Source organism: Gallus gallus, chromosome 1 (assembly GCF_016699485.2).
Source record: "Gallus gallus isolate bGalGal1 chromosome 1, bGalGal1.mat.broiler.GRCg7b, whole genome shotgun sequence".
NCBI lineage: Eukaryota > Metazoa > Chordata > Aves > Galliformes > Phasianidae > Gallus > Gallus gallus.
The window spans coordinates 137,674,654-137,701,758 of record NC_052532.1 but is presented as its reverse complement, the minus strand read 5'-3'; the positions used below and the strand labels follow the sequence as shown (position 1 = coordinate 137,701,758).

The following is a 27,105-nucleotide window of genomic DNA, read 5'->3' as shown; positions in this document are numbered from 1 at the left end:
TTATCTGCGTCCATCAGTGTTGCAGAGCATTTTATATTTTTGTTGGAACGCGTTCTCTTGCAACTTTTGACCTGAAAGATTTTCTGCTTCCTGAGTGTCTTGTTAAACTGGAAAAAATGATTGTATACTTCAAGGGTCACAAAAAGGGTTTCCTATCATTGAAAAAGTTTTATTTTATCCTTTGGCTATAAATACAGTTATGATCATGGTACAGTGCTTCATTTGTTGTAATTGCTTTCTGGAGTCACGTTGTTATTTGTGTGTGTGTGTGTACCTGTATACTTCAGAATACAGAGTATATCTATTTTTCTTTTCCTCTGTTATATTTCTGTGCTGCTTTCATCATATGCTCCTATTGTCACTAGTTCCTGTTGAGTTTTCCTTTCTGCTACCACTGAACTCCATGTTTATTTCTTCTTTTTGGTTCTATTTGCTTTTTCAATCCCATTGCTGATATACTGATGGGTCTCATCCTCTTGATTTTCCTGAATTTTGGTCCTAGCTTGTATCTAATGCAAGTGATGACTTGTTTCCACCTTTAGTGACAGTTTTCCATTTTTATCAGACTACAGTCTCTTGTGTACTCCATTTTGAATACTGTGGTTGACAAAGTTGGTGTGGAGTCAGCTGTCCTCCTTTTCTCATCTCTGTGCAGTTGAAGTTGCCATGTTGGATTGCAGACACTTCTGTGCAGGCGCTGCAGCTGTTAATGAAGTTAAAGAGGTCAAATCTATCTTTTTTCTAGCTTTTGCAGCTGTGGACAGACAATAAGATCACCAAACACCACAGCATAACTCCTGCTTGGTTAAGTTTGACCCGAAGATAAGTACAGACTTTGTCTCTTTGAAATGGAAACAATTGTAAATTTGACAGTACAGTGGAGAGGTCTGTGATTAAGTATTTGTGGGAGCTTGTTTAGAGTGGACGCAAATAGGAAAACATAAACTGACTAATTCAAGAAAAGCAAAAATATTCCATTTTGAAATCAGAAATTAAAACCAGTGTGTAAGAGCATTCATTGGCCAAGTTTTTTTTTTGTGTGTGTTTTGGGGGGGAAGCTCTTAATTCGCCAGTCCCATAACTACGCTTGTGTTCTTTGATGGTATGTTGTACTTCTTTAGAAATGGCAGTAGTCTCTTTTTGCTTTTGTTTTACCTTCTGGATACCTGGATACCTAATGTAGGGTATGTGATCTTCAAAGCTTTGAAGTTTATTATCTTCTTACAGTGGAAAGTATACTTTTAAGATGTAATGTCTCAGTAGTTTTCTTTAGATTTCTTCCTGGATATATCCTTCAAAAAGAAATATTGCAGGGTTCATCCTGTTAATTGAACAGCTTCCTTCACCCTCTTAAGTGCTCCAACAACTATTGGTGTTACAAGTGTGCTCATTTTCGTGAAACAAGTGTCTTCATGGATGGTGGGTTTTATTGCTTTTTTCAGACCACGAGTTTTGATTGCTTGTACTTTCTTAAATTTAGGTTAGCATGTGATTCAGAGACTTTGTCTGATGACTTGGCATTCAAGATGAAAACAGCTAAAGCCGTCACAAAATTGGTTAGTTCTGTTGAATAGAGATGGGTTAACAAAAAAAAAAGACAACAATTGTATAATGGCTTTATACAAACGTGTGTGTATGTATGTATAATGTATAAACTAATTTTTAATGCTTTGGAATCTTTTGATTCAAACTAGAGGGAACTGGCAATTTTTAATGTTTGATGACTTTAGAAAGAATGAAGCCTTTTTTGCATTTGTTTTTTGAAAAAAGAACCAAGAAGGATTAAAAGGAGGAAAGGAATAGGGGTTTTTAAATAATCTAGTATGCTAAACTGGATGCTTGCTGGTGATGCATCAAGTTGTTTAATGTCTTCAAAGCTCCACCCAATTAAAAAGTCTGTGGTTACAGGTGTGACCTAGGTATATTTTGTACGTGTTTACATTAAGCTGAAGAATTCTATAGGGATAGCTCGTCATGCTGAATAATGCAGTGCCAGCTCATTTTATTGATGTGCCTTTTGCTAGGTACCACGCCCCTGGAAGAAGTATGTTTAGTAGCTGTACTTCAATATTACTTGTAACATTGGATGTACTTTATCATGAGCACTACTGCCCTCGTGCTGCATGCTTGCATCTGCTTATTAGGGCATGCACACTGTTATATGTTAAAGCCGCAGTCATGGCTTCCCTCTCTGGGTTTCACCGAACTGGCACAGACTTTTACCTTTCATTGACTTTGCTACAACCTTTGAAAACTTCTCTAATCTTTTGGGTTTTTTTCCTTCTTGTCAGTGGGCTATGTTTTAGTCACAGACCATGCTGAGGCATCAGGGTGACCTTGACTTGAGCATGAGAGGCGCTGAAATCTTTTTAATGTGATTCTAAATATACCCATGCGTACCGGCATAGATTTTCTCATGAAGGCTGTTGTTTCTGTGTGTTTGAACAGATCTTAGCTATGCCCCCTAAGTCTTACTGCTAACATGCATGCCCACACTTTCCATTTTTCCTATCCAGTTGTATTTCAGACCCAACAACAAAGGCTAGAAGAAGGCTTTGAGATTCAGCTCATTTGTTCTTCTTCGCTGTTGTTTTCTTGAAACATGCAGCAAGGAGACAAGGTACTGTAAGCACGAAACATTTCTCAATAGATATTATTCTATGTTTTGGATATAAATATAGCCAGATATAAAATTTATTTGTTTTCTCGCTGGAGCCCTCTTTTTCCCAGGAGGATGTTTTATACTCTGTTTCATGGGAATGTGTAGTATCTCTAACCCAGTGAAATTTAGAAGTTTTTTTTTTTGTGTAGAGTGGACCTACTAGGAAAAATTGTCTTCCCTTGAAATAACTGTGTAGGCAGATGGCTGTGGCCACTTCCCTTGGAGATCATAGAATCATAGAATTACTCAGGTTGGAAAGGACCTCAAAAACCATCAAGTCCAACCGCAGCCTAACCATAGTACCCCAACTCTAACAACCCTCTGCTAAATCATATCTCTGAGCACCACATCCAAACGGCTCTTACACACATCCAGGGATGGTGACTCAATCACCTCCCTGGGGAGCCTACTCCAGTGCTTAACCACCCTTTCTGTAAAGAAGTGTTTCCCAATGTCCAACCTAAACTTGCCTTGGCACAACTTGAGGCTATTTCCCCTTGTCTTGTCACCTGTCCCCAGTGAGAAGAGACCAACTCCACTCTCGCTGTAAACACCTTTCAGGTACTGGAAGAGAGTAATAAGGTCTTCCCTCAGCCTCCTCTTCCCCATACTAAACAGCCCCAGCTCCCTCAGCCTCTCCTCATAGGGCTAATTTTCCAAGCCCTTCACTAGCCTTGTTGCCCTTCTCTGGACCTGCTCTAGTACCTCCATGTCTTTCTTGTACTGAGGTGCCCAAAACTGAACACAGTACTCAAGGTGAGGCCTCACCAATGCCGAGTACAGGGGCAGGATGACTTCCCTAGTCCTGCTCACCACACTGTTCCTGATACAAGCCAGGATGCCATTGGCCTTCTTGGCCACCTGGGCACACTGCTGGCTCATGTTCAGCCGACTGTCCAACGGTACACCGAGGTCCCTTTCCATCAGGAAGCAGGAGATGGTGTGCATAGCTTCTTTGAATAGGGACCAAACTCAGTCTGTTGTTATATATGGGCTGTGCTGTTTGTGCTGTTTCTACACAAGAAGATGATGGCCTTGAGTTGTGCCTGGGGAGCTTCAGGCTGGACATTTGGAAAAAATTCTTCTCAGAAAGACTGGTGAGGCACTGGGACAGCTGCCCAGGGAGATGGTGGAATCACTGTCACTGGGTCTTTCAAGAAACGTAGATGTGGCACTGAGGGACATGGTTAGTGGGCATGGTTGTGATGGCTTGGTGGTTGGACTAAAATTATCTTAGAGGTCTTTTCCAACCTTTATGATTCTATGATTCACATGTATACTTCAACCTAAGGACACTCTATTTAAAATTCCTGAAGGTGAGAGGTGAAGATGTGAACTGTTGCTTAAACTTGAAAGATAGTAGGATTGAAACAATGCTATACTTGGGTTCTCTCAGCCACAGTCTTTATTACTTCCTGAGTTGTCCAGGATGTATCTGTGAATTTAGGAGTTTTGAAGGGTAGGAGAAAGCTAAGTGGGAACAATGAGAACAAACACAGTCAACACACGGGGTGGTTATTTTTCCTATTCTAATTTATGTTGTTGTTCTTTTCTTCAGGGAGTAGCCAGCTTGCCACAACCTCATTACTGTGTCTTACTGAATGGACGTGGGTAATACCTTTCTGACAAGGATATGGCTCCTCTTTCATTTGTTTTTAATCATTGAACGGAGACCAGAAAGTTTCCTTTCTAACTCTTTTCATGTTTGGAAAGCAATGACTGCTTTGTCATTGTGTCAGGCTTCTGATAGTAGGAGTTATGTTTTCAGAGAGTCATGTTGCAGGTGAGACCAAACCCTTGCTGCCGTTAGCAGTAATGTCTAGTCAGTCCTGAGCAACATGCTTGGCTCTCATTAGCAAATGTTTGAGACTGGCTTTGTGCTGTTAAATAGGAAATGAGTGTCAGTGTGCATGCTTGCATATGGTATATATTATATCATAGGATCTCTCTAAGATTGTTCTTCCTGAACCCACATTACAGTTCAAGAGCTAGAAATAAAGTTCTGTGGGTTGTGATGTCTGTCTGAACTAGACACCTCCACCAAGCCGGTTAGGTGACAGTGACTTGGAGGCTAGACCTAGATCCTGTTTCTGACATTGCAACAAATGCTGTTACCTGACCCAAGACAGGTCACTTGCTGTGTCTCAACTTTCATGGGTGTGATGGAACCAAAAGAGTATTTACATGACTTGTGGGAGTGGTGAGAAGATTCATTCATTAATTTTTTGCTCTCATCAAAATAAAATATTCTTGTAGTCATTTTGTAAATTAGAGAAGAGTTAAGTAAAAGCATTTCTAAGGAACGTTATTTCTTTTAAACCTACCTTTGATTTTAAAACATCCAGTGTTACTTTGGGAATTCCTTTAGTTTGACATCTAACAGAAAGCAATGGGTCACAAAATGCAATAGCAGAATTCAAAATAATATGCCTAAATTATATTATTCAGGCTGTATTTTAATGTCAAGCATTGAATAGACCTATTTCTCAATAGATTTATCTTAATAGGACAGATTACTTTGTGATTATTGACAGCATGAGTGGTGACAACAGATGTGGGGCACTCCAGCAAATAACCTCTGCTGTGTTCTGTGGGTGACTTGTGGTTTGTTGGGCTTTGCATTTATGGTACTGTTTGAGAGCTGGGCTTGCTGAAGGTAAAACTGAGCTTTTCCCATCTGTAAATGGGATCTTGTGAACAGATGCAACCATCAATCCAAGCTTTTTTATCCTCGCTGTCCTCTTTCCTTGACCCCTCTTGTCAGGAAAGGGCTCTTATAACATCTTCAAGTGAGGGAAATTAGTCTGTTTGTTTTCACGTGGTTGTTGCTGTCGCTCATTCATGGGCTGGCTCTTTGTAGTAGTGAGTTTGGGTTGCTGGTAGTTAACCCCAAGTGCATTTGTTGTCAGGTAGTCCATCACCAGATGATTATTTTAAAAGATCAAATAAAGCAAGGCTGAGTATTAGTATCTGAAAGATCATACAGAATATTTTGGTTATAGTTTATTATCTGTTGCCTTGATTTCCCATTTTCTTATGGGTAAGATTTGTGTTTCAACTAAAGAAGTCACATTATGTGAATACATATGTTTCCTTTTGGCAGTTCCTGTTGCTTTTGGTAGAATTCTTCATAGTGAACAGGTGCTTAATGAGTTTATCACCAAGCAAAATGCCCTAGTTCAGTTCTGTCAAAGACTGAAGTAAGAACTTCCTCAGCAGTATGACATGCTCGGACTGCTTCTGAGGGACTTCTGGCTGTGAGCTTGTTACAGAATTTCCTTGTGTGGAGAAGGAGTTAAGGGTGGTTAGAAAAAGGTGAAGATGGATTTACTGGACAGGTTTAAAAGTAGTGCTCGTAAAGTGAGATTTTTGACATGCCACACTTAGACTTTTTTTTTTCCCCTATTGATGGTGTTTGATTGGTACACTTGTTCCTATTTAAAGTCGGTAGGTGGAATCTAACGCGTGCCAGTGCTTGATGCAGGAAGACAAAACAACCAGCAAGTGGCTAACCAGCGGAGGACCTGGTGCTGCTAAAAGGCACAGTTGCTCTACGTGTAATTTGAAGAAAGGTATTGTGTCCCGGGTGCCTTGGCTTCGGCTGAAAGATGCAGTTCTGCGCTCTCCCTGCATGCTGAAGACGAGCTCACAGATAAATAGGTCACTGTCCGCTGAACTATTTTGCACTTAATCGATTAGGAGCAACATGAACTTAAGTCTGATCTCCTTGCTCTACAAAGATATTGCTGAATTGTGGCTGTTTCTGAAGAAATGCACAGGTGTGTTGAGTGTTTTCAATTTTTTTAGTTGCTAGATTGCAGTTCAGGCAGGATTTCAGACAGATAACATCCTACTGAGGAAAATGTTATGGTGCAATTTAGTACAAAGGCAGTAGTTGTACTCTTTTGTTTGCTGTGCATTTATATATAAGTACATTTTATTGCTATGAGCTTGTGTGTGTTTTGTGCTTGTGTAAATTTGCTGTGTGTCCTTTTGTGGATGTGTTTCTCAGTACATCACGTGGATCCACCGAATTTCTTCATGCATTTCACACAGAAAGCACTTGGTTCAGGATTCGGTCATGCAGCAATTATGGCGATCAGAAGCACTGCTAAGACTTAAGAGGAGAATGTGCTGTTGTAGCCAGCCTGCTGTCCCTAAACGTGGGCTTTAATTTTCAGTTTGTTGCATTTCACATAAATACCAAATATATGATTTGCCCTGATCCCTGTTTGAAGTGTGGGGGGAAGCACGGTTTCTTTCACAGGATGTCATTTGTCATCCCCTGGTTGTTAGTATAGGAGGGTTAATCTCGAAGGCATTATTTCTTAAATTCCTCCAGTCAAAGCTTTCTATAGGAATCTTGTTTCTGTTAAGATATAAATGAAACAGTGGAGATATTATTTGCTGCTAATAGTGCAGCTACAGTCCATTGCAAAACTGAAAGCGTGTTTTGTGAAATAGGGACAAGCAAAAATTGCTTCCTTATTCTGGTGCTTGAATTCACATTTCCAGTTCTGTTTTCTGGTTTTGGTATGCATGACTACTGCAGAGGAATAGCAGAGAGAGCACACGGGACTAATGGACTGGTGTCTAACCTGCAGTTGCTGCTTTTAAGATGTCAAATTTAAATGAAACAGGTATGTAAAGAGTAGATCTTCTGCTAATCTTCTTCATATTGCTAATTAAATTATCAGCAAGCGAGTCTCCAAGCGCTCTGCTTCTCAGCGGCGCTTCATGTTACAATGGGTAATACCTGAAGGCACAGTGATGAAGGGAAGTGAATGAAAGATATCTGAAAGATGAAGCTATAACCAGATTAAAAGCGTGGAGTGATGAAAACATTCTGAGTGAACACTGATCATTGTGTGCATTACTGTATGCGCTGAGAGGGAAGGAGTAGTTCTAAGAAAATGCATATTATTATATGAAAGAGGGGATTTCTGTTTTAAACTGCAGAACCAGGCAATGCTTTATGTCAAATCATGGTGATACACATGTTGTTGTGCTAGGATGATTCATATAAATTGCCAGATTAAAAATAGGGTGTTCTAATCTGTATGTGATTATTGAGAAATAAGTTAGAAGGACTGGTTTTGTTAGCAATTACCAAGTCTCAATTTTCACCTTATCTGCCACCACTTCTTGAGCATGCTCGTGGTGACCCTTGTTAGAATATTTCATTCTCAGAGCTTTAGAAGGGACAGAGATGGTGCTCCTTTCTCCAGTACTCTGATTTTACTTTCCATCCGAGTGCACTACACGTGATGCACCTTGTGTCTCCAGTCAGCAATAGAGAGAAAGAACCAAAGCAGGGAAGAGGTATCAGATCTTTCTGTTCTCAGCCGTTGGAAATTTTTATAATTTTCCGTTAAAAAATTATATTTTTTTTTTTGGGGGGGGGGGGAATTCCTATGTCAGCACATCTAAGGGAGTGAGGATAGGGAGATAAGAAGAAAGTATGTATAAAATGAAAGGAGAAAATGGGTGAAGATATTTCTGTAGGACTCAATTCTCTATTCTGCTTAAAGACTTTGACTTTGCAGGTAGCAGTGAGCCACTCTGGTTTTCAATGTGTGAAAGGGAATGGAAACACCTCCCAGCTTGTAGGCACACTGCAAAAGTAAGAGCAAGGCACTTCCCTCTCCCTGAGGGACTGGATTCCAAAGAAAGTCCCACTGGGAGATTCTCCTGATTCCCTTTTAGGTAGGGAAAATGTGGAAAGAAGACTGGAGTTCCAACAGAGGTCCTGTGTGTGTGCATGTAATTGAGATGAGTGTCCTTAAATCTTGGGTTTTTCACCCATTTTTTTTACAATGAAATTGGGCTCCCTTCTGCCTCTTGAGGCAGACCTGGTGCATGAGGATGTTGCATGCCTGGAAATGAGTGGTATGGGGGTGAATTGTCAGCACTTATAGCTTGATATTGAGAATATAGTCACAGAATGGTCTGGGAGAAGACTTAAAGATCACCTGGTCCAACCTATCTGCCATGGGTGGGGATGTCTATCGCTAGATCATATGATAGATAACATCCTAAAAAGTAATCATATACTGGAACTTACGGTGGATAATATACTACAGTGGGAGGGGATCTCTGCATCCGGCAAAGCTGTTGTTGACAGGAGACCTTTACAACCCATGGAAGGCTGTGAATAGCTCTGAGGAAACAAATTATGGACTGATTCTTCACAGAAAGCAGTGCTACTTCTTTATGACTCTGGGATGTTTCTTCTTTTCTTGTTCTTTAAAAATGTTGTTCCTTTAGTTTTGTTTCCCAGAAAATTGACATACTGTACAGCAGTAGGCAGATGTTTGGTTTTTTTAGCCTGGCATACAACAGTACGTCAACATAACTAAATTTTACAATTCTAAATTCATTTTTAAAGTCAATGTACTGAAGTTAGGACACAGTTTAGCTTGCATGAGTTCGCTTGTAAGGTCATGCTATCTTTTCTGGAGTTCTTTTTCAATTTCTGGATTCATAAGGTGGGCTTGGGGACTTCCAGACTGGGAATTCCTTCAAAATTACAGAGAAAGAGAGGTTGGATGGACCTCTGGAGGCCGCCTCATCCAACTTCCTGCTCAAAGCAAAATTAACATCGAAGTTGAAGTGAGTTTCTCAGGAACTTGTCCATCTGAGTTTCATACATCTACATTCTACAAATGGTAGAGTGTGCCCAGCCTCACTAGACAGTCTGCCTCAGTGCTTGACTACTCTTGCGGTGAGTTTTTTCCCTTGTGTTGAATTGAAGTTTCCCTTGCTGCAACTTGTGACTGTTCCCTCTCATCCTTTTGCTGTGCAAAGCTTCAACAAAGATGTTCTCTTCTTTCTAATAAGCATTAGTCATGTTTAAAAAATTGTTTCAAACTTCTGTAGAGTATCTTGGCACTGTCATTGAGAATATTAAACTGGTATTTACTGGGATGTCTGGCCAGGTTTTTAGAAGTAAATACTTTTTTTAACACTGCTGATTTGTCTAGCTTTTTGTTCTTTTGTTTTTCTGTTTGTTTTACCTTGCATTCAGTCCCAAAGGAGCACCCTGCTCCGTTTATGGACAAATGATTGCTTAGAGGAGAATGTCCAACAGCAAGGAAGTTCAGGCTCTACTTTCTCTTTTGCCTCTTTACTGCTCATGATGAATGGGAGACTCTGCCTCTCATCATTACCACATTATCTTGGAATGAAAGGACCCTTGCATGGTGTTGGTTATTGTTGTTTTCCCTCAAACGTTTCTGAAGCTCCTGTTTCTCGGGCATTTGTCTATTAATCAAATATTCAGGACTCCTTTCATTTCCAGGATATTTTTCTTCCAAATGCAGCCTTATGCACTTCTGTTCTGCACAGAAGACTCAAAGTCTTTGAAAATATAAGAGCAGTAATTCACAGCATTTTTTTTAAAGCCCACAGTTTTTATAAAACTTAATTCCACAGACTTCATGGAATTCTACATCAGAGTAAATGATGTATCTGTTTCCTTCTCAGTTAACATAATAAGTGGTGTTGGCTTCAAGTACTAAGCAGAGGTTTTGTTTTGCTTGAGACAGTGGACCATGACTCCTCTTAATGAACGCACAGCAATTTGTTATTTTTAACATGCATCCAGTACTTGGTGCGTAGAAAACATGGAAATTTTTTGTTCCAAGAAGCTTAAGCTATTTCCTCGCACCCCTTACAAGGGCAAGCTTCTAAGAGAGCTATCAATCTCTGGACTTAAAGTGTAGCAAAACAGCCTTTCAAAGTAGAGTTGACATCTGTTTAGGTTGTTTCATTTATAGAAACATAATTTAATGTTTGTTTAGGGTTGTGCTCTTTCTGTGGCAGATGAGAGAAACTGAAATAAATCCAAGAAATTATATCTTTATTGATTTGTTTTGCACAGTCAGTTTCCATCAGAAATAACCCACTGCTTACAGGGCCAGAGCTTTATTTAGCAGAACTTGATTAGTCATTATAGCATTGTGCCAAATTCCCAGATTAGATAATGAATGGATGCTTAATTTGAGACCTAAAATAGGTGAAAATGCATCTCTATAGCAAAGGAGGGGAGGAAGAAAACTTCCTGCCAAACTTTCAGTATGCTGCCTTCAAAATGCTGGCTGTGAGAGGCAGAGCTGGGCATGTGTTGGCTGTGAGACCCTGAACGATGTCCTTTCTCTATATTGCCAGAACCAGTTAATATTGGCAGTGCTTGAGTACAGATGCATATTTTTCATCCTTTTAAGGCCATTAGTCAGTAAGGTACAGAGGATCATGAGCTGCTCCATTACCAGTTCTGTCATTGCTGTTTGATGTGGAACAGCCACTTTGGCCACAGGCTGGTCAGCCCTATCTTCATAAAGCCATCTGTAGACTGAGTCTTGGGTATCAGGAAGCTTGCAGGTGGCTAAAGTTAGTACTTCTTAGCTGAACATTTTCTTCAGCATCAAATAAACCACTTCATGAATACATGGCTCCTCCTTTGTGCACACTCTGGCATCCATGAAGTTCTCAACATCCCCTTTCAAACTGTTAGTTTATACACTGTGGCTCTATGGAGAAGTGTGCTTGTGTCCAAATGCCATTAAATATGTTGTTTTTTAGAAGTGATTCAATTCATCCTCACTTTTGTTGAAAACTCCATGGTTGTTATTGCAGTGTTATGCTGCAGAGCTGAACTTAAAGTCCTATTTCAGTGCTTCAAGCAAAAATGCTGTATAGGGCTATACCACAGCAGTGCTGGTTGGTAATACTCCTTGAACACATGAAGAATGCCTTCTCTTCAGAACAGCTGCTTACAACTATCTTCTACCACCCTACTGTTTTTTAAATGGGATTTCCATTTGCTAATCAAGGCTGAAAGCATGCCACCTTTAACATCTTATCTTTCTTCCAAAATACTGCTCACAACCAGTTTCTGTTGAGTAGAGTTTCCAGGTACTTGTGCAGCTGGTTCTGTGAGTGTTCATTTCTCAGTTAAAGCTTTGGGGTATGCTTTGAGATGCGTACTTTTCTGTGGAGAGAGTTGGAAGTTAAGGATTGCACTCAAGAAGTGTCCTTGGTTTGGTTGCCTGAAAAGTTATCTATTTTAGGATACATGCTTAAACTGATAATAGGCCAATAGTTCTTAAGCTGCACTGAAAGTGTCTTGTGATTTGCAAGTTCTTCTATCTGCAGTTGGTCTTTCTGGTTGCTGTATTGATTAGACTGTTTTTCCCCCTTTGCGAGGTTTTAGTACTTAAAGAGCCAACTGCATGTAATAAGATTTAATGCTCTGTGAGAATTATTATGGGAGTTTTGCTAAGTCTAACACTTCTTTAAATTATATGGAGGCTTTGTGGTAAAGTACTGAGCAAGACGCATCTGGGTCAATCACCTTCTTAACACTTGAGCATTTGCTAGGAAAGCGTTCTCTGCTGCTCTGTCTGTATCTAATATGTCTCTGCTTAAAACATCCTTTGCTTTTTGCAAAATCTGGTCCTTGGAGATGATTTTAAGTATCTCTAATACTTCATAAGTATTTTTATGCTATACACTCAGTACAACTGGGAATATTAAGGACTTCTAAGACTGCAGTTTTGGCAATATCTGTTAAATGTATATTTGAGGGCATGGTTCTTAGCAGTCTGAAATCATTCTGCAAGAACAGAGAAGTGCTTACTAGCAGGCAGAAGATAAGTTCAGGCGTTCTTCAGGGCTTCCTGAAAAGGGAGTGAGGCTGTTGTGTTAGCAATACCATGTCATATGCACTATGTGAATTTTTGCTTCTGCGTCGTGGGTCCATGTGACAGTCTTGCTGTCTCTTCTCTCTGCAAGTCCTTTTTTGCTGCTGACAAAAAGTTATGTTATGAGGTGGCTGTGGGGCATGATTCAAAGTTCCTTGTCTCAGTAAAGGAAGGGAATAATTGTCATGACTTGAAATAGCACAAAGAGCATCTCTTTTTCACCAAACCAAACTAGACGTGCTAAGTACCATATAGAGCAAAACCACATCGAAACAAATCAATCACTGTAACTGGCAGTTCTTTCAGATTTCTTACAAGAACTAAAACTTTTTCCCTTCTAACTCCTTATGTAATTTATCTTGGTTTAGATTTTCCTCAAGTATAGAGAAACATTAGACCTTACTGATTCCTATGTTGACTTCCTAATTACTTCACAGCTTTCTTCTAGTTACAGATTACCTAGTGTTCAATCACTCTTGTATAATGACTACAGAGTACATGCATCAGGTCCATAAATGTGACTGATGAAACAGATGAAGAAGGTGTTGTTTTTTGCCTTCTCGGTATCTCGTATTTCTGTTACACACAGAAGAGAGAATGTTTTTTCCAAAGGTTGTGTTTTAAGGTGATATTATATAAGCAAACTGGAGCTATGAACTCTGTTGCCTTCTGCAAAAGAATGGTGGAAAAAGGAAGAAAAAAAAAAAAAAAGACCAAGACATCCTTCACAGTGTATAAGTTCTCAAATTCAGGAGTTTTAGTAATGCGTTTGACAGCTAACTAAGATTTTGGTTTCTTTCAAAGTATGCTTTTGAGCAGCTATTTCGCTATCTGAGCAAAGGAAAAGGTGACTACTATACTCCTTGTCTTTTCATGCCAGCTCAGCAGCACTGTATTTGCTGTACACTTCAGCAGTTTTTAAAAGAAGGATCAGTGATGGATCTCCGTACATGAGATCAGACCATCATCCTCGCAGCTGTGTAGATAGTGAGGTGCCAAAGCTCTAACCCTGTGATGTGAAAGAAGAAACAGATGGACAAGTTGTTTTTTTCTCCTGAAATTGCAATAACAGGAAATGAGAATTACTTGAATGAAGCAGTATTTTAGTAGCCATCCGTATAATAAAAGATTTTTGTTTTTCTGTTATTGCACATATAGGGGAAAGTTACTGACCCCTATATTTAAGTAGAGAAAGTGTGTTCTTCTCTAGATACGATTAAAAGAATGAAGTTCTCCAGTTTCATTTTAATGGAGTTATTGAAATATTACTAAATTATGGGTTATGGAAAGTGTTGCAGAAATATCATGGGCTCTGCTAAAGATCTGAGCAGTCAGTAATTCTTACGCAAAGTGCCTGAGTGAGAATTGAGCTTGGGTGTTACCTCTGTTATAAGACTTTAGATTTTCTCTGACAGTACCAGTTCTGAGCCTTTAACTAGATCAATACTCAACATTGAAAATGTATGGGATTTCAGAGTAGCCTGTTGTAGCAGTGGGCTATATAGTCATACTATTGTGGCTTGAACTGTAGCAGTAGTAGAGTCCTCTTTGTCCTTGACTCCTATGGTAAAGCCTTTTAAATTACCCTCCATTACCATAGAGGGAATCAGGTGCCCTACAGAAAACAAGCTGATGTTAACAATGCCACAGAAGTGGAAATTACATAAAGCAGGTTTCAGTTAAAGGTGTCTTACCTTGTAGATTGGTTTTTGTGCATCAGGGTTCTTGAAAGAGATTTTCCTTTCTGAACAGGAAGGAAAACAGCCAATGCAACTTTTCTGCAGGCTTTTCTAGTAAAAAATCTTACGTACCTATATCATTTGAAATATTTATTGGATGCTAATTCCCTATGAAGCAATTTGGAGTGTTAGGTTGCTTTATTTCTATTTTTCCTAGTACTTGAGATGCTGGTACAGGTGATGAATTACCATTTCCTGCTTGCTTGTTCTCCAGAAATTTTCTCCAGGACGTTAAGAGAATGTGGTTTTATCCAGATAGTTGGGAAGGAAGTTGCTGTCCTTAGAAGAGAGAGTTGTGATTTGCATGCAGATTCATGGGAATTAGTCTCTTGCATTTTCTGGCCTTTTGGTCTGGTGGCAGTTTAGTCAATTAAATAGAAATGAGTTCTTCCATGGGATATCTTGGGCTGGTGAGGTGTTGATACTTTGTTATGTATATTTCCATGAGATACTTGTAGCCAGGTTGGACTGATTACAAATAGTGAAAGATCACAGTGACTTGGTCACCAACTGTTAAGGTTCAACATACCTAACCATAGAGTTTGCAGGAGTCTCTATAGAATAATAGAATAGCTCAGGTTGGAAAAAACCACTGAGTCCAACCACAACCTAACCATACTACCCTGATTCTAACAACCCTCCGCTAAATCATGTCCCTGAGCACCACATCCAAATGGCTCTTAAACACATACAGGGATGGTGACTCAACCACCTCCCTGGGGAGCCCATTCCAGTGCTTAACAACCCTTCCTGTAAATAAGTTTTTCCTGATATCCAACCTAAACTTACCCTGGCGCAACTTGAGGCCATTTCCCCTCATCCTGTCACCAGTGAGAGGAGACCAGCCCTGCTCTTGCTCTAAGTACCTTTCAGGTATTGGAAGAGAGCAATAAGATCTCCTCAGCCTCCTTATTCTGTTTTAAGTTTGGAGAGCTGTCATTACGTTTTGATGGCTTTCTTAGTTTCTCGTGCTGGTGTGTGGAAAAGGGCTTGTCTTCCCTAGCTCTGCTTCTCTAGCTCTTCCTGCTCTGGGGGCTACATAAGAGATGACTGTTGGTGCTGGTGGTTGGAGGGGGAATATGGGTGGATGAAGAGAGAAGAATGAGGAAATGAAGAGTTTGCCTTGGGGCTTAGAGAGATGAAGGGACTGTTCTAAAAGTCATTATCTTGCAATTGTAGTTACCGGATGGGAGGATTGCTTTCATAAAAAGATTCTTCTAATGAAGACCTCTGTCATAAAAGACATTCAACTCTTTGGGTGGGTAGGCTTTACAGAGGAATCAAAAACAAAACTGCTTGAGAACAATCCTACTTCTTCAATTTAAGGCATGCATTTAATAGAGAAGCTCTTGTCACATTTTCAGGACAATCTTGCTGGCTCAGCAAGATGAAGCAGGAAAATGATTTCTACATTACTTTATGGTGTGTTACTGGATTCTGTGCTGAAAGGCATAATTGGGTCCATGTGTGTACAAAAGCACAAACAGGGTGGCTTTCAAGCTGATGTAAAGTGATAGCCATAGAATTTTACACAGAGCTACTCGTAAGGGTGGTGTGATTCCCACTGGCTTGGTGGGAATCAAATTAAAACCATTACAAGTCCTATTAGAAGACCTTCTTCAGCATAATGTCAATACAGATTGCTTAAACTCATCTCTGGCATTGTGTTGTATGAAAAAGGTTTGGCTTCATGTCAGACTAAATCTGAATGAGATAAGCTTTAGTTTGGCTGTAGAAGAAAGAGGAGCCTTATTACTGATAAAAGAAAACCTTGACCTGAGTGACACTGACCATTTTCTCAGATCCATTTTTCTTCAGGGCTTCCTCATGCCAGACAGCTCAAGTATGAGTTACCTTTGTGCTCTCATGATCAAATTATTAAACTGTAATCCTGCTTCACTTGAGATATTGGCAATTGCTGCTGCTGATCTGGCATCAGACCTCCCTAAGTCATCTTCCTCTCTCATAGATAGAGACAGCACTATTAAAGCAAGATTTCGAATGGAGTTAGAAGGTAGTTTTAACATGTATTCATTAAGAGAAACAATCTTTTCTATGTAAAAAAAACATATTTAACTGATCTCTCTATGTTAGTAAGATGATATTTCTGTCTTCTCTTAGATTCAATTTCAACACTAGCTCTTGTGGGGGTTTTTATCATCTTTTTTTAAAGAGCCTCTGGGTGTTGGCTTAGGAAGAAGAATCTTTCTGTGTTCCCGACTGTTGTGTGATCAGTTTTAAAAATAAAATAATAATTTTTAAAAAGCAGCAATAACTTTAAAGAACCTTATTTCACAGTTTATTAGCTGCTACAATACCAGATGTGCTATGAATCTTGAGGGCTTTATGTTAAGCAAGCTACTCAAGAAATCTCTTTAAATGAACTCTTCAGGAAAGGCTGGATATTCTAGCCTGCTGTAGTGTATCTCTTTCACATACAGTAAATCCAGTAAACCAAACTCTTGGGTATCTGTTTGAAAACAGTGTATCAGGCAGACAATGTAAAATTAAAAATAAAAATAATGATGGTCTGCATGAATATTGTTTCATGTAAGTATGCCCTTAAAAATTCCTTAGAAGATAGATTTCTTTAGTAACTATTTTAATATGCACTTAATTAGTTTCACTAAAATGGAAGTAGTCCCTGAAGAGCAGAGGAGGTGGCAGGTTCTCTGCTTAAGGGATATTAAAGAAATTTGAAGGATTTAAATATATCATTTTCTCCAGATCCGTGAGCCAAAGGAACATGTGCCCTCGTAGACTGCTCAGCACATGCAAGGGTCTGTTGTCTTCTAGTAAGGATGCCACATATCCATGTGTTGATGGAAAAACTTCCTGCAAAATCAGATTGGACTCCAACTTTTGAATAACTCTTTATCTAGAATTCCCCCAAAATATAAGGAAAGTAATGCGGGGCAATGAATTTCAGGGTTTTATCCCTGGAAGGACACACAGTGTTGGAGAGGGGAGAGCTGGCTGGGATTTCTGTCAGAATTGTTGGGAAGAGCTCTTGGGAGGGCACCCTCCAGAGGAGACTGGAGGAAATGAATTGTTCTCACAAGCATGAGTAGTGACTTGACAACCATCTTCCTCACTTCTGAGGCTGCTGGAAAATGCTTTAACAGTTTTTCTTTCTTTTTTAAATAATCCAATTTAGCTCATAAGAAAACATTTAAAATGACTATTGAATTCACTTTTTCAATCCTTATTGACAGTTGATCTTAGTAAGATTGAACATGGCAATGCAAACAAGAATGAACAACAGCTATCATATGTAATATTAAATCCAAAACGTAATGCTCCTGAGTCAACTTACAGGGTAGTTTTTAAAGGCTGAGGAACCTTTTGTTAATTACTGTCAATGGCAAGTCTGATTAGTAGTGATCTTACAGTATTGATGCCTGGGGTTGGAAGTCCAAAAGTGAATCCTGCTTATGTCCTACAAGAAAAAGAAGCAAAACCTACCCCAAGCAGCTCTAAGTCAGACTTAGAGCTAAGCAGAATGCTGAAGCATAGCACTGAAGCAATTAGTATTTCCTAGCCTGCATTGCATAAAGATTACAAAGTGATAAGATGCAGAACTTAATGTCCTATGAAGGCTTTGCAGCCCATATTGAACTCTGTAGTGTGTGCAAATTTTATGTCATAGCTTGTCAAACTGTTTTAATGGCACTCGTGGGGAGGATGTTTGAGGAACATCTATGTAAACTGCAGTCCCCACAGACAGCTGCAGTGTGGACAGACTAGGAGAAGACCTCCCTTTCAACGAAACTTAACTTTTCTTTCCTGGTGGGTGTTACATAAACGTAGGAGTTGTAGTATCCAAAATCCACCCAACCACATTGGTGTGTTTGGGGCACTTTGGCTTTTGCATTACAGCTGTCGTATCATCTACTGCATTTACATGTTTGGCTTACATTCATCAGCTGTAGAAGGGCAATTTGGTTGTTTCTCAGCTAAATGGGTGATAGAACTTTTATTCTTGAGTAGCTATAACTTCACAGATTTTTTTTTTTGTTGTTGTTTTCTTATCACCAATGAGAGTGGTGAACACACAACTGCTACTTTTCACTTGTCACTGTAACTTCAAAGCCTTATCTCTTAGTTCTGTTCTAATTGGTCCTATCTATTAGCATACATAACTTTTTGGATTTGGAAGATTAGTTTATACCCATTAGATGGCATATGGAAAGAAGGATGTTGTAATATTGTGGGTAAAATTTACAGCAAACATAGTAGAGAAGCAAGAGCAAATTCCCAGACTCATGGCTTTCATACAAACTTATTTGCTTTCTTAGTCTCAAGGATTTTCTTAGTTTTTAAGTCTTTAGTTTATGATGGTTACTGTTTGTTCAAGCGCATGTGCTTGCTCTCCATCCTTTGCCATGTGCTTGTGCTCATGTCTTTGCATGGCACGAGCTGGGACAGTGATGTGATGTGCGGGCATGTCAGGAATTAGTGATCCTTATGTGTCTGATAGACATAACATTGAATTTCCCTGACTTATGAACATCTTGCCTCCTTGAATGTTGTGTGTCAGATATTTACCTATGTATTCAATACATAAATGTATGTATGTATAATGTGTTTATGTGATAATAGCAAAAATTACTTCTGCCTGTGACTAGAGGTCCATTACGGAGTGCTTCTTTTTCTCTTTTTTCCTATCACCTGCTGAAAAAGTTGACATTGATCCTATCATACAGTATGTTCAGGTAAATGACCCCACTTGTAGGCACTGATTTGCAGAATCAGGGGCTGCCTTTGACTTACTAAACACTGCTGCAGGTAAGCTCTTTGTATTAAAAATCACTTACATTAAAAAGAAAATCTGTTTGCCCCTGGAGAGGGAAACAGAAATGAGGTGGCCATTTGAGATTAAACTTGTAAAAGATCTGTTTCTAGTTTTTCCTTTAAGACATTAAGATGATGATGTAACTGAAGGTCTTGGAGAAATGTAACTTGACAGCTAGACCTAACCACTTAGGGGTCTGACAGTGTGGTATGCAAAGGTCTTCTGGTTCAAGCAGTAATTCACCGGATGCAGAAAAATAGCTCTGATTGGTGTGACCTTGACAGTGATCACGGCTGCTCCGCTGTCGGGCTGGCGGAAAGGGAACAGAGAAGTTCTGTTTCCCAGTATAAGTTGGTGCTTATCTGGAAGAAGTAACTGCACATTTCCGGTGTCTGTTCTCAAATAATCGTAGTTCTTAGAATTGTGTGCACGTGAGAATTGCTCATAGAAATAGCAAGGAAATCCCTGCATTTTTGACATTTGAAAGGTCTCAGTAGGGGTAAATCCTGTCCTCTAGGATCAAGCAGTACTTCTGCTTGATCAGCTTGTACTTCAGGGCTGATAACACTTATCCCAAAACCACGTCTGTATATTTTTACTTACGTTTTCTGTGCATGTAGTTGAGTGTTAGAATTGAGTGTATCTTAATGGCACTTAATGTACATTTAAAAAAAAAAAAAAGAAACTTCTTTATGTGATGGTAGATTAAAAGAGGTGTTTCAAACTGAGCAATAAAAATGCTTTTCTTCCACTGCTTTTCAGTGAGGCTAAAAATACAGAATAGTTAGGGTTTAGGCATTTCAAGGGTAGAACTTTGTTTCTTTGGTATAACAAGGTCATGGTTAAGTCAATGAGGCAACTCTGTCATGCCTTGGAAATGGAGGTCTTTATTGCGGTCAGAAGGCTTAGGTTTCTGCTTGACCTTCTTCTGGAGGAAGTGCCTCAGCTCAGATTCTGTGGCTGAAAATTGGAAGTATTATACTCGCCCAAAAGCTGGGGTAAAAGGGCCACATAAATGATGAGACAAAGCTTTTAAATGGTTAAGTATGGATACGTGCACTGCATGGGAGCTGTATGTCCAGTCCTGTCAGGGCTGCCATGCAGGACAGTGCATAGAGTAACAAACGTTACTCACCAGTAGAATTTCCCTTTGGAAGGCAGTGAGGTTTTCCATAGGGCATGCAGTTCCTTTCGTAAGAACCACTGAGGATTTTGTGGGTGCTGAAACAATTGGAAGCGACCAGGAAGTGTGGGATGGCTTCAGCAAGGCCTGGCAAGCTGGGTGCCAATCTGTACCTGTTCCTTTTTCATATGAGTTGAGAAGGTTTTATTAAAAATATTTGATATGTAAAATCTCACTGTTTAAGATTGTTCCTGTGGAATATTAACTTCACAGTGTTTGGTTCAGAGACAGACAGTACACCTTTCAAGTGTCAGCAAACCCACATGACTTTTAATTTTCTTTATCAATATGCTTTATGAAAAGTTCCTGAAAAGGCAAACATCTGGAAGTCTCCCAGTATTTTCACATAGTTTTTCAAAATTAGGCTATTTCCTGGGTGTTAGTGTTCTAATGCTGATTTAATTTTAGTAACTGTCTGCTGTGATACTCTACTCAAAGCAGTTTTGCGATGTTTGTTTTTTTTTTTTCCACAGATGAAATCATGCATCAGGATATCATCCCCCTCTATGCAGCAGATATTCATGACCAGTTAAAGAAACAATTTGCTTATCTGTCAGGTAAGACTATGATGTTCCCTTATCCATACACCACTCATATGTATGGCAGGGCCTGTTGGGATCTCACCGTTTCTGACTTCCCATATAGAACAAACCTGTTCTTTATGAACAACTCAGAATAGACTACCAAGGCTTGTTTACTACAAAAATATTTTTTGTTGTTTTTTAGTTTTGTTTGTTCCTTTTTCTTAGTGAAAGTTTTAAATTATCCTGGCTCCTGGAGAATGAACTAGAATGGGGTGGAACTAAGGGAAAGATGAAAGACTACATGAGGGAAAATCATGGAATCATGGAATGGCGTAGGTTGAAAGGGACCTCAGAGCCCACCTAGCCCCACCTTGTGCCATGGGCAGGGCTGCCCCCCTCTCCCCTACACCAGCTCAGGCTGCCCAGAGCCCCATCCAACCTGGCCTTGAGCACCTCCAGGGATGGGGCACCACAGCTTCTCTGGGCTATCAGCTTTAATACTGAAACCCAAGCTGACACCTCAAACTTGATGAAAGCAATGTTTGAGTGAGCACTGCTGCCACAAGTTCCTCAGTAGTCTCAGTGCTAGGCTTATAGATATAACTTCGGAAGGGGTTTTCATACTGGTATTGCTGCCTTCATTCTGCAAAGGAACCTGATTCTAGTCTTAAAAAATGTCTCTAAAAGCAGCACAGTTGTATTTATACAGTACAGAATGTCTTTGATGTCCTTGGACTAACTTTGCCAAGTAAATGATATGTTTATGTGCTTGCAGGCATCAGTTGCTGAGCTTGGTCCATCCCAGTGCTGGGACCATGACTAGCTGCTAATGGGTAAAGGGAGATGATGCCTTTGCTTGTTGATTAGGCTGACAGGCATCTGATGAGCTGCTGGCTGTTTGTTGTTGTTGTTGTTTCTTTCCTTGCCTTCCTGAATGTAAGGCTCATGCAGGTGTGCAACAGTGAACTTACTCTCTCCCTCTCCCCTCTGGAGTGGGAGAGCATGAGTGGCTTTGCAGAGTACTCTGCCTCCTTCAGTCTAAATGAGGTTATAATTTCTAGGCTGAAGTTGGACTGTGACTGTTCTTTTCCTCTGTTTCATCTCACATGAGATGAAAAGGTGCCCAGGAATGAAATGATGTTCTGCTTTGCATGTCAAAAGCTCTTAAAATCTCCACTCTACTTGCAGGTGATCGTTGATTATAATTTATTCTTTCCGTATAAGCTGGACTAAGTGTGGGTCTGTGGTAGCGACTATTTTTCTGTATAGGGTGGCGGTAGCATGTGGAAATGAGAATCTGTTTCTGAAGTTGGGTATTCGTGCTCCATTTGAGATGATGGTATTTAAGCTACAATTCTTTTCTTGCAATTTTTTTTTTACTTTCCAAGCTTTTCCAAGTTTCCTTCTTAAACTGGGGCAGAAAAAATATAGCTTATAGTATAATGTAATTCAAGAACCAGCCTATCTAGGCAATTGCAAGTAGTGCTTACGTTTTGTCCTTCCAAAGTAAGCGGAGAACTGATGATTGCAGTAGATGAATAAAATCTCATGGAGTCCAATGGGAGTTTCTTCACCCCCTAACATTCTTGAGTTCACGCAGCCACAAGCATTGTCAGCACTCATTAAATCTGCTGTGCAGTGGAGCTTAGTGAGAGCAGCCATTTGTCATTCTATTTTATTCAGTTTAGATGCAAGGCTCATATCTCTTTTAACTCAGTTATTTGCCTGAAATAGTAGGACAGCTGCATTGCTTTGGACTATAGCTATAGTCTATTTTATTATTATTGGGCAATTTGACTTACGCATTTTCATTTCACTTCGAAGTTTTAAAACAAAACTTTAATTCTTCAGTTTTTCAGCAAACACAGCCAAGTGTAATTGCATCAAGGTATTACTCTTCCTATTGATACTGAAGGCTCTAGCTGTTGCTCAGCAGTGCGTCTGCAATTGTGTGTTCAGTCTACAGTTAGAAGGGGCAAGCTCTGGACAAGGTTTTAAATCAGTCATTGGCAAAAGGTGAAAAGATGGAAAACCTGATGTTAATATTTTACCTCAGGCCTAGCTGCTTGCTTGTTTCTTTGGAGCTTTTTCTTTCTTTGGAAGAAGATCTTCGTTTTCAAGAGTTGTTGCTACTCTTTTTGTTGCTGCTTGTCTGTATTAGACATCCCCCTCCACATACCCAAACAGACAGTCCTTTTCTGCATGGTTCACTGTTTCATCCATCTTACTCTTTCTTCCTTTAGTTAGGGTTTGAGCAACCATTTTTCTTCTCCATAGCAAAGGCTTTTCTGCCTCTTTCCTTTCTTTTTCTTAAATCATCTCAAGGGGCATAGGAAGGTTCATTCAAAACTCTCTGGGAAATGCATATCTTGCTTACAGTCTCTCATTTGCATTGTATATTTTCTTATATGTAGATATACTGAAGTTAATGTAGATGAGCAAAAGCATAGAGACAGGTATCTGTGAATGTGCATCTTAAATCATATAGGTTATGTAATGTGCAAATGACACTTTGGGCCACTGCAAGTACTGAGCCAACTTTTTAATCTCGCTTTCCTTTGAATGTCTTCTCAAGCATTGCACAACTTCAAAAAAAAAAAAAAAAAAAAAACCCAAATTATTTGCATTAAAGGCAATATGCATGCATTGCTATTTATAGTTCTTCAAGCAATGTGCATGTTTATTAATAGCTGTTTTTCCTGCAGTTGAGGAAGTTATTGTTGCTACTAGCTTTCAGAATGCCTAGTAGCTTTGGCCCTTTAATTTATCCTTGTGGATGACATGCTTCTCCTTGCTCTCTGTAACCTTATTTCATTGTCAGTGCTTTTGCTCTTTTCTATGGAAATGATGTTGAAATACCTCCCTAGTTAACCTGCTCCATGGGTGCTGAGTCTGTAAAATTGTTTGAACTTCTGTGTGAATTCAACATCATATAGCAGCATTTACTGTTAAATTTAAACATGTTTTTTGTTGCCCATATGACATTCAGTCTGTATGTTGTGTATTGACAGTGGAAGAGGTAGAAATGTAGTAGTTTGTCTCACTCAGGTGCAGACTTAACTGCAGCTTAACATTCAGAACATCAAACTCTCAGTCTGTAGAGACTTCAAAAAACCAAACAAAAAAACAACTCTCGTTTCTAAGTCGGTATACTTACTGCTGATCAGCCTAGGCAAAATGCAGCTTTGGAAGTAATACAAGCAAACCTTGTCTCTCGTTTCAAGCAGATATTTTTTTAACAATTACCTCTTGCTTCTCTTTATTTTTTCCTTTGCAAAACATGCGCTTTTATCCACTACTTCAATGAAGTCTACTCTTAATTTCAGATACTCTGAGTACTCCAATTACTTGAGTAATGTATTTATCGTATTTAATGTATCATGTGCGCTTGCAGCCCAGAAAGCCAACTGTGTTGTGGGCTGCATTAAAAAAGGGGTGGCCAGCAGGGAGAGGGAGGTGATTATCCCTCTCTACTCAGCTCTTGTGAGGCCCCATCTGGAGTACTGTGTCCAGGCCTGAGGCCCCCAGTACAGGATTGACATGGAGCTCTTGGAGCGGGTCCAGAGGAGGGCCACTAAGATGATCAGAGGGCTGGAGCACCTCCTATGAGAAAAGGTTGAGGGAACTGGGCTTGTTTAGCCTGGAAAAGAGAAGACTCCAGTGAGACCTTACTATGGCCTTCCTGTACGTGAAGGGAACGCATAAACAGGAGGGAGAACAATGGCTGTTTATGAGGGTAGATAGAGATAGGACAAGGGAGAATGGTTTTAAACTGAGACGGGGAGGTTTAGGATGGATATTAGGAAGAAGTTTTTCACACAGAGGGTGATGATGCACTGGAACAAGTTGACCAAGGAGGTTGTGGATGCCCCATTCCTGGAGGCATTCAAGGCCAGGCTGGATGCGGCTCTGGGCAGTCTGGTCTAGTGGTTGACGACCCTGCACATAGCAGGGACATTGAAACGGGATGATCACTGTGGTCCTTTTAATCAACCCAGGCCATTCTATGATGATTTAGAAAGGAGAAATTCCTCATTTGTAGGAAGCCATTGCTTTCTAGAGCAGCATGTTTTTCACTTGTGGCAGTGTACTTCCAGTTGCAGTATCATCTGTTTCAAGATGCTGTGTGAAGAAGTCACTTTCTGCACTGAAATGTTAAAGCTGAAATTACATAGAATTTATTAAGAACACATCAGATAAGCTCTTTGCAGCAGCGAGGTTCTGGTGATGAAAAGCACTTGGGCACACCTATACCTCCCATGGCTGCTCAAGTGTCCTATCAGCAAAATACAGGAGTACTGGTGCTCAACTGTGTACTAACAAACAGGATAGAGTCATCCCCACCCACAATAACCAATGATGAGTACACTAGAAACTGAAAATTTATAGGCTGTGTCAAGGCAGCATGGCTCTTCGTTTCCCCTTGACAATTAGTGGTGGTCTGGGAACTTCCCAAAAGTCATGCTCCGTGGTTCTGCTTTTAGGCCATGTCCAGCAAGTGTATTGTTCTTTTTCTTTTGTTTCATATGCCCTATTCATAGGAGTTTATAGAACAAAGCAAGTAACCAGGGGAAAGCTAAAAATAATCTATAATGATAACTAAATATATTCTAGAGAGCGCAGGACACTGTGTGAGCAGCGTTCCTTAATGTGACTGAAAATTGCTTTCAGTAAACAGGAGAGAGGAAAATGCCTTGTTCCTTAGAACCTGGATAAAGCAAAATAATAACAGTAACAACCCCTGTTGTTTGTTTGTTTTTTGTTAACTTACATTTGTGTTGTGAGCATCTGTGTAGCTAAAAGTAGCTCCCTTATCTTAGTGTTGCAATGTCTGAATGTTTGATTTCAAGAGCTGCGTGGTGGTAGCACCATATTGCCTGTAATCAAGTAGATGCGAGTCAGATTCACTATGTAGTAGCATAAGGATATCATTTGTGCTGTTGCAATTACCTGTGGCTTGAGAGGGAAATGGTGGTTTCTTTTATGAAATAAGTCTGAGATCGAGTATTTCTTCATTTTCTGGTAAGGCTGGATGCAGAGGCACTTTGAAGCACAGATTTTCACAAATCACTTGCTCCCATGATCAGACAGTGCTAGTAATGCATTTTACAGTGGATTTATACAAAATGATCAAATTTCAAGGCCGTGAAATATATGCTTATCATTTTGTCAGTCATTTGTCTGTTCTTCTTTTTCCAAACTGCCAAGTGAAGATAATTTTCCAGCAATGTGCCTCCACAACTCCCCCAGCTGTGAACTTCATGCAGCTGCTACAGTTCAACAGCTCCTGTGTCCAACCGATTCCTGTGTAAAGATATTCGCTTAAATATTAGCATCACCTTAAAAATAATAATAATAATAATAATGACACTGTATTGCAGCATATAAAAATGTGTGTGAAGTGCATTTAAAAAGCCATGGTGCAAGTGTCAGAAAAAGTACAGATAAGGTGATCTATCTGCTCAGCAACCATAGGGTAGTGTAGACGCTTGGCTCTGCTTTACCTTTTGTAGGTAATCTGAGAAGCTGAACAGGAAACCTCATTTAAAATATCTTCCTCTAGCTTGTTCTGCCACCTCTTCTAGTCTGTCCTGAAAGCAGAGCAGAGGAGAGGCTTGCAAGAATTAGTCAAGTTGAGAAGGTACAGTTTGGTTCAAGATAGAGATTTACCTGCTTAATTCTGAATTAATTTTTTTCCTAAATCAGTTATTTATTTTTTCTCCAGGTGGGTTGTATTTACTTGTATTTAACATTTATCAAATGAAAGACGCACTGCCACCTGCTGTCTAAACTTCGTTCACGTGAAACAACGTATACAGGAAAAAATCTTATGTGGTGTAGCAAGTCCTTTCCTATAAAACTTACTAAGCTCAGAAGACTAGGTTATTCAGAATACAGTGTCCACTCTGGGTACTGCTTAAAGAGAACAAAAAGTACAGTAATTCAAATACCGGGAAGTTGCAGATTAGATAAAAGGAACTAAGTGTAAACACACTTGCTGCTTGTTTCTATTGTAGGTGGAAGAGGGGGAGATGGATGCCCTGTTATCACTTTTCCCGACTACCCAGCTTTCAGCGAGATCCCTGAGAAAGAGTTCCAGAATGTCCTGACCTACCTGACCAGCATCCCGAGGTAAGCACCTGTCTGGTAGAAAATACTCTTACCTGATACAACATTTCTCATTTTCAGTCATTCTCATCATGGGGAGAAAGTCAGGCTTGGTATTTAAAGAAGAAGCAAACGCAGCTGACGGTGCAGGGTCAGTGAGAGTTTTGATTAAGTGTGAACTGCCTAATGTAGCATTTAGATGAATTATATATAGTGCTATTTACAGTTCATCAGGGCATGAAAAAAATTACTTCCTTGTACACATGGATATAGGCATTGTGATAGAAGTTGTGCTCTTGTTTAATTTCTTTGCATTCTGGATCCTAGAGTGCAGTGTTCGGTGTTTTAATTGCAAACACAGTTTTGGCAGAAGTTGTTAATTCCTGGTTG

The 27,105-nt window shown here is 39.7% G+C and overlaps 1 protein-coding gene across 15 annotated transcripts in view; it reads left to right on the top strand.

Moving 5' to 3' along the window:
- MCF2L (MCF.2 cell line derived transforming sequence like) overlaps window positions 1-27,105 on the top strand; it is a 148,315-nt gene that overhangs the window by 67,123 nt on the left and 54,087 nt on the right. For 13 of the 15 annotated variants that reach the window (NM_001397798.1, XM_015277843.4, XM_040699285.2 and 10 more), the window contains 2 exons: window positions 20,557-20,640; window positions 26,625-26,739. In NM_001397798.1, coding sequence (NP_001384727.1) covers window positions 20,557-20,640; window positions 26,625-26,739 — 199 coding nt within the window. Of the gene's footprint in view, window positions 1-6,127; window positions 6,442-7,188; window positions 7,303-20,556; window positions 20,641-26,624; window positions 26,740-27,105 lie in introns of those variants that run through there. The other 2 variants (XM_040699281.2, XM_040699288.2) reach the window with 2 other exon arrangements.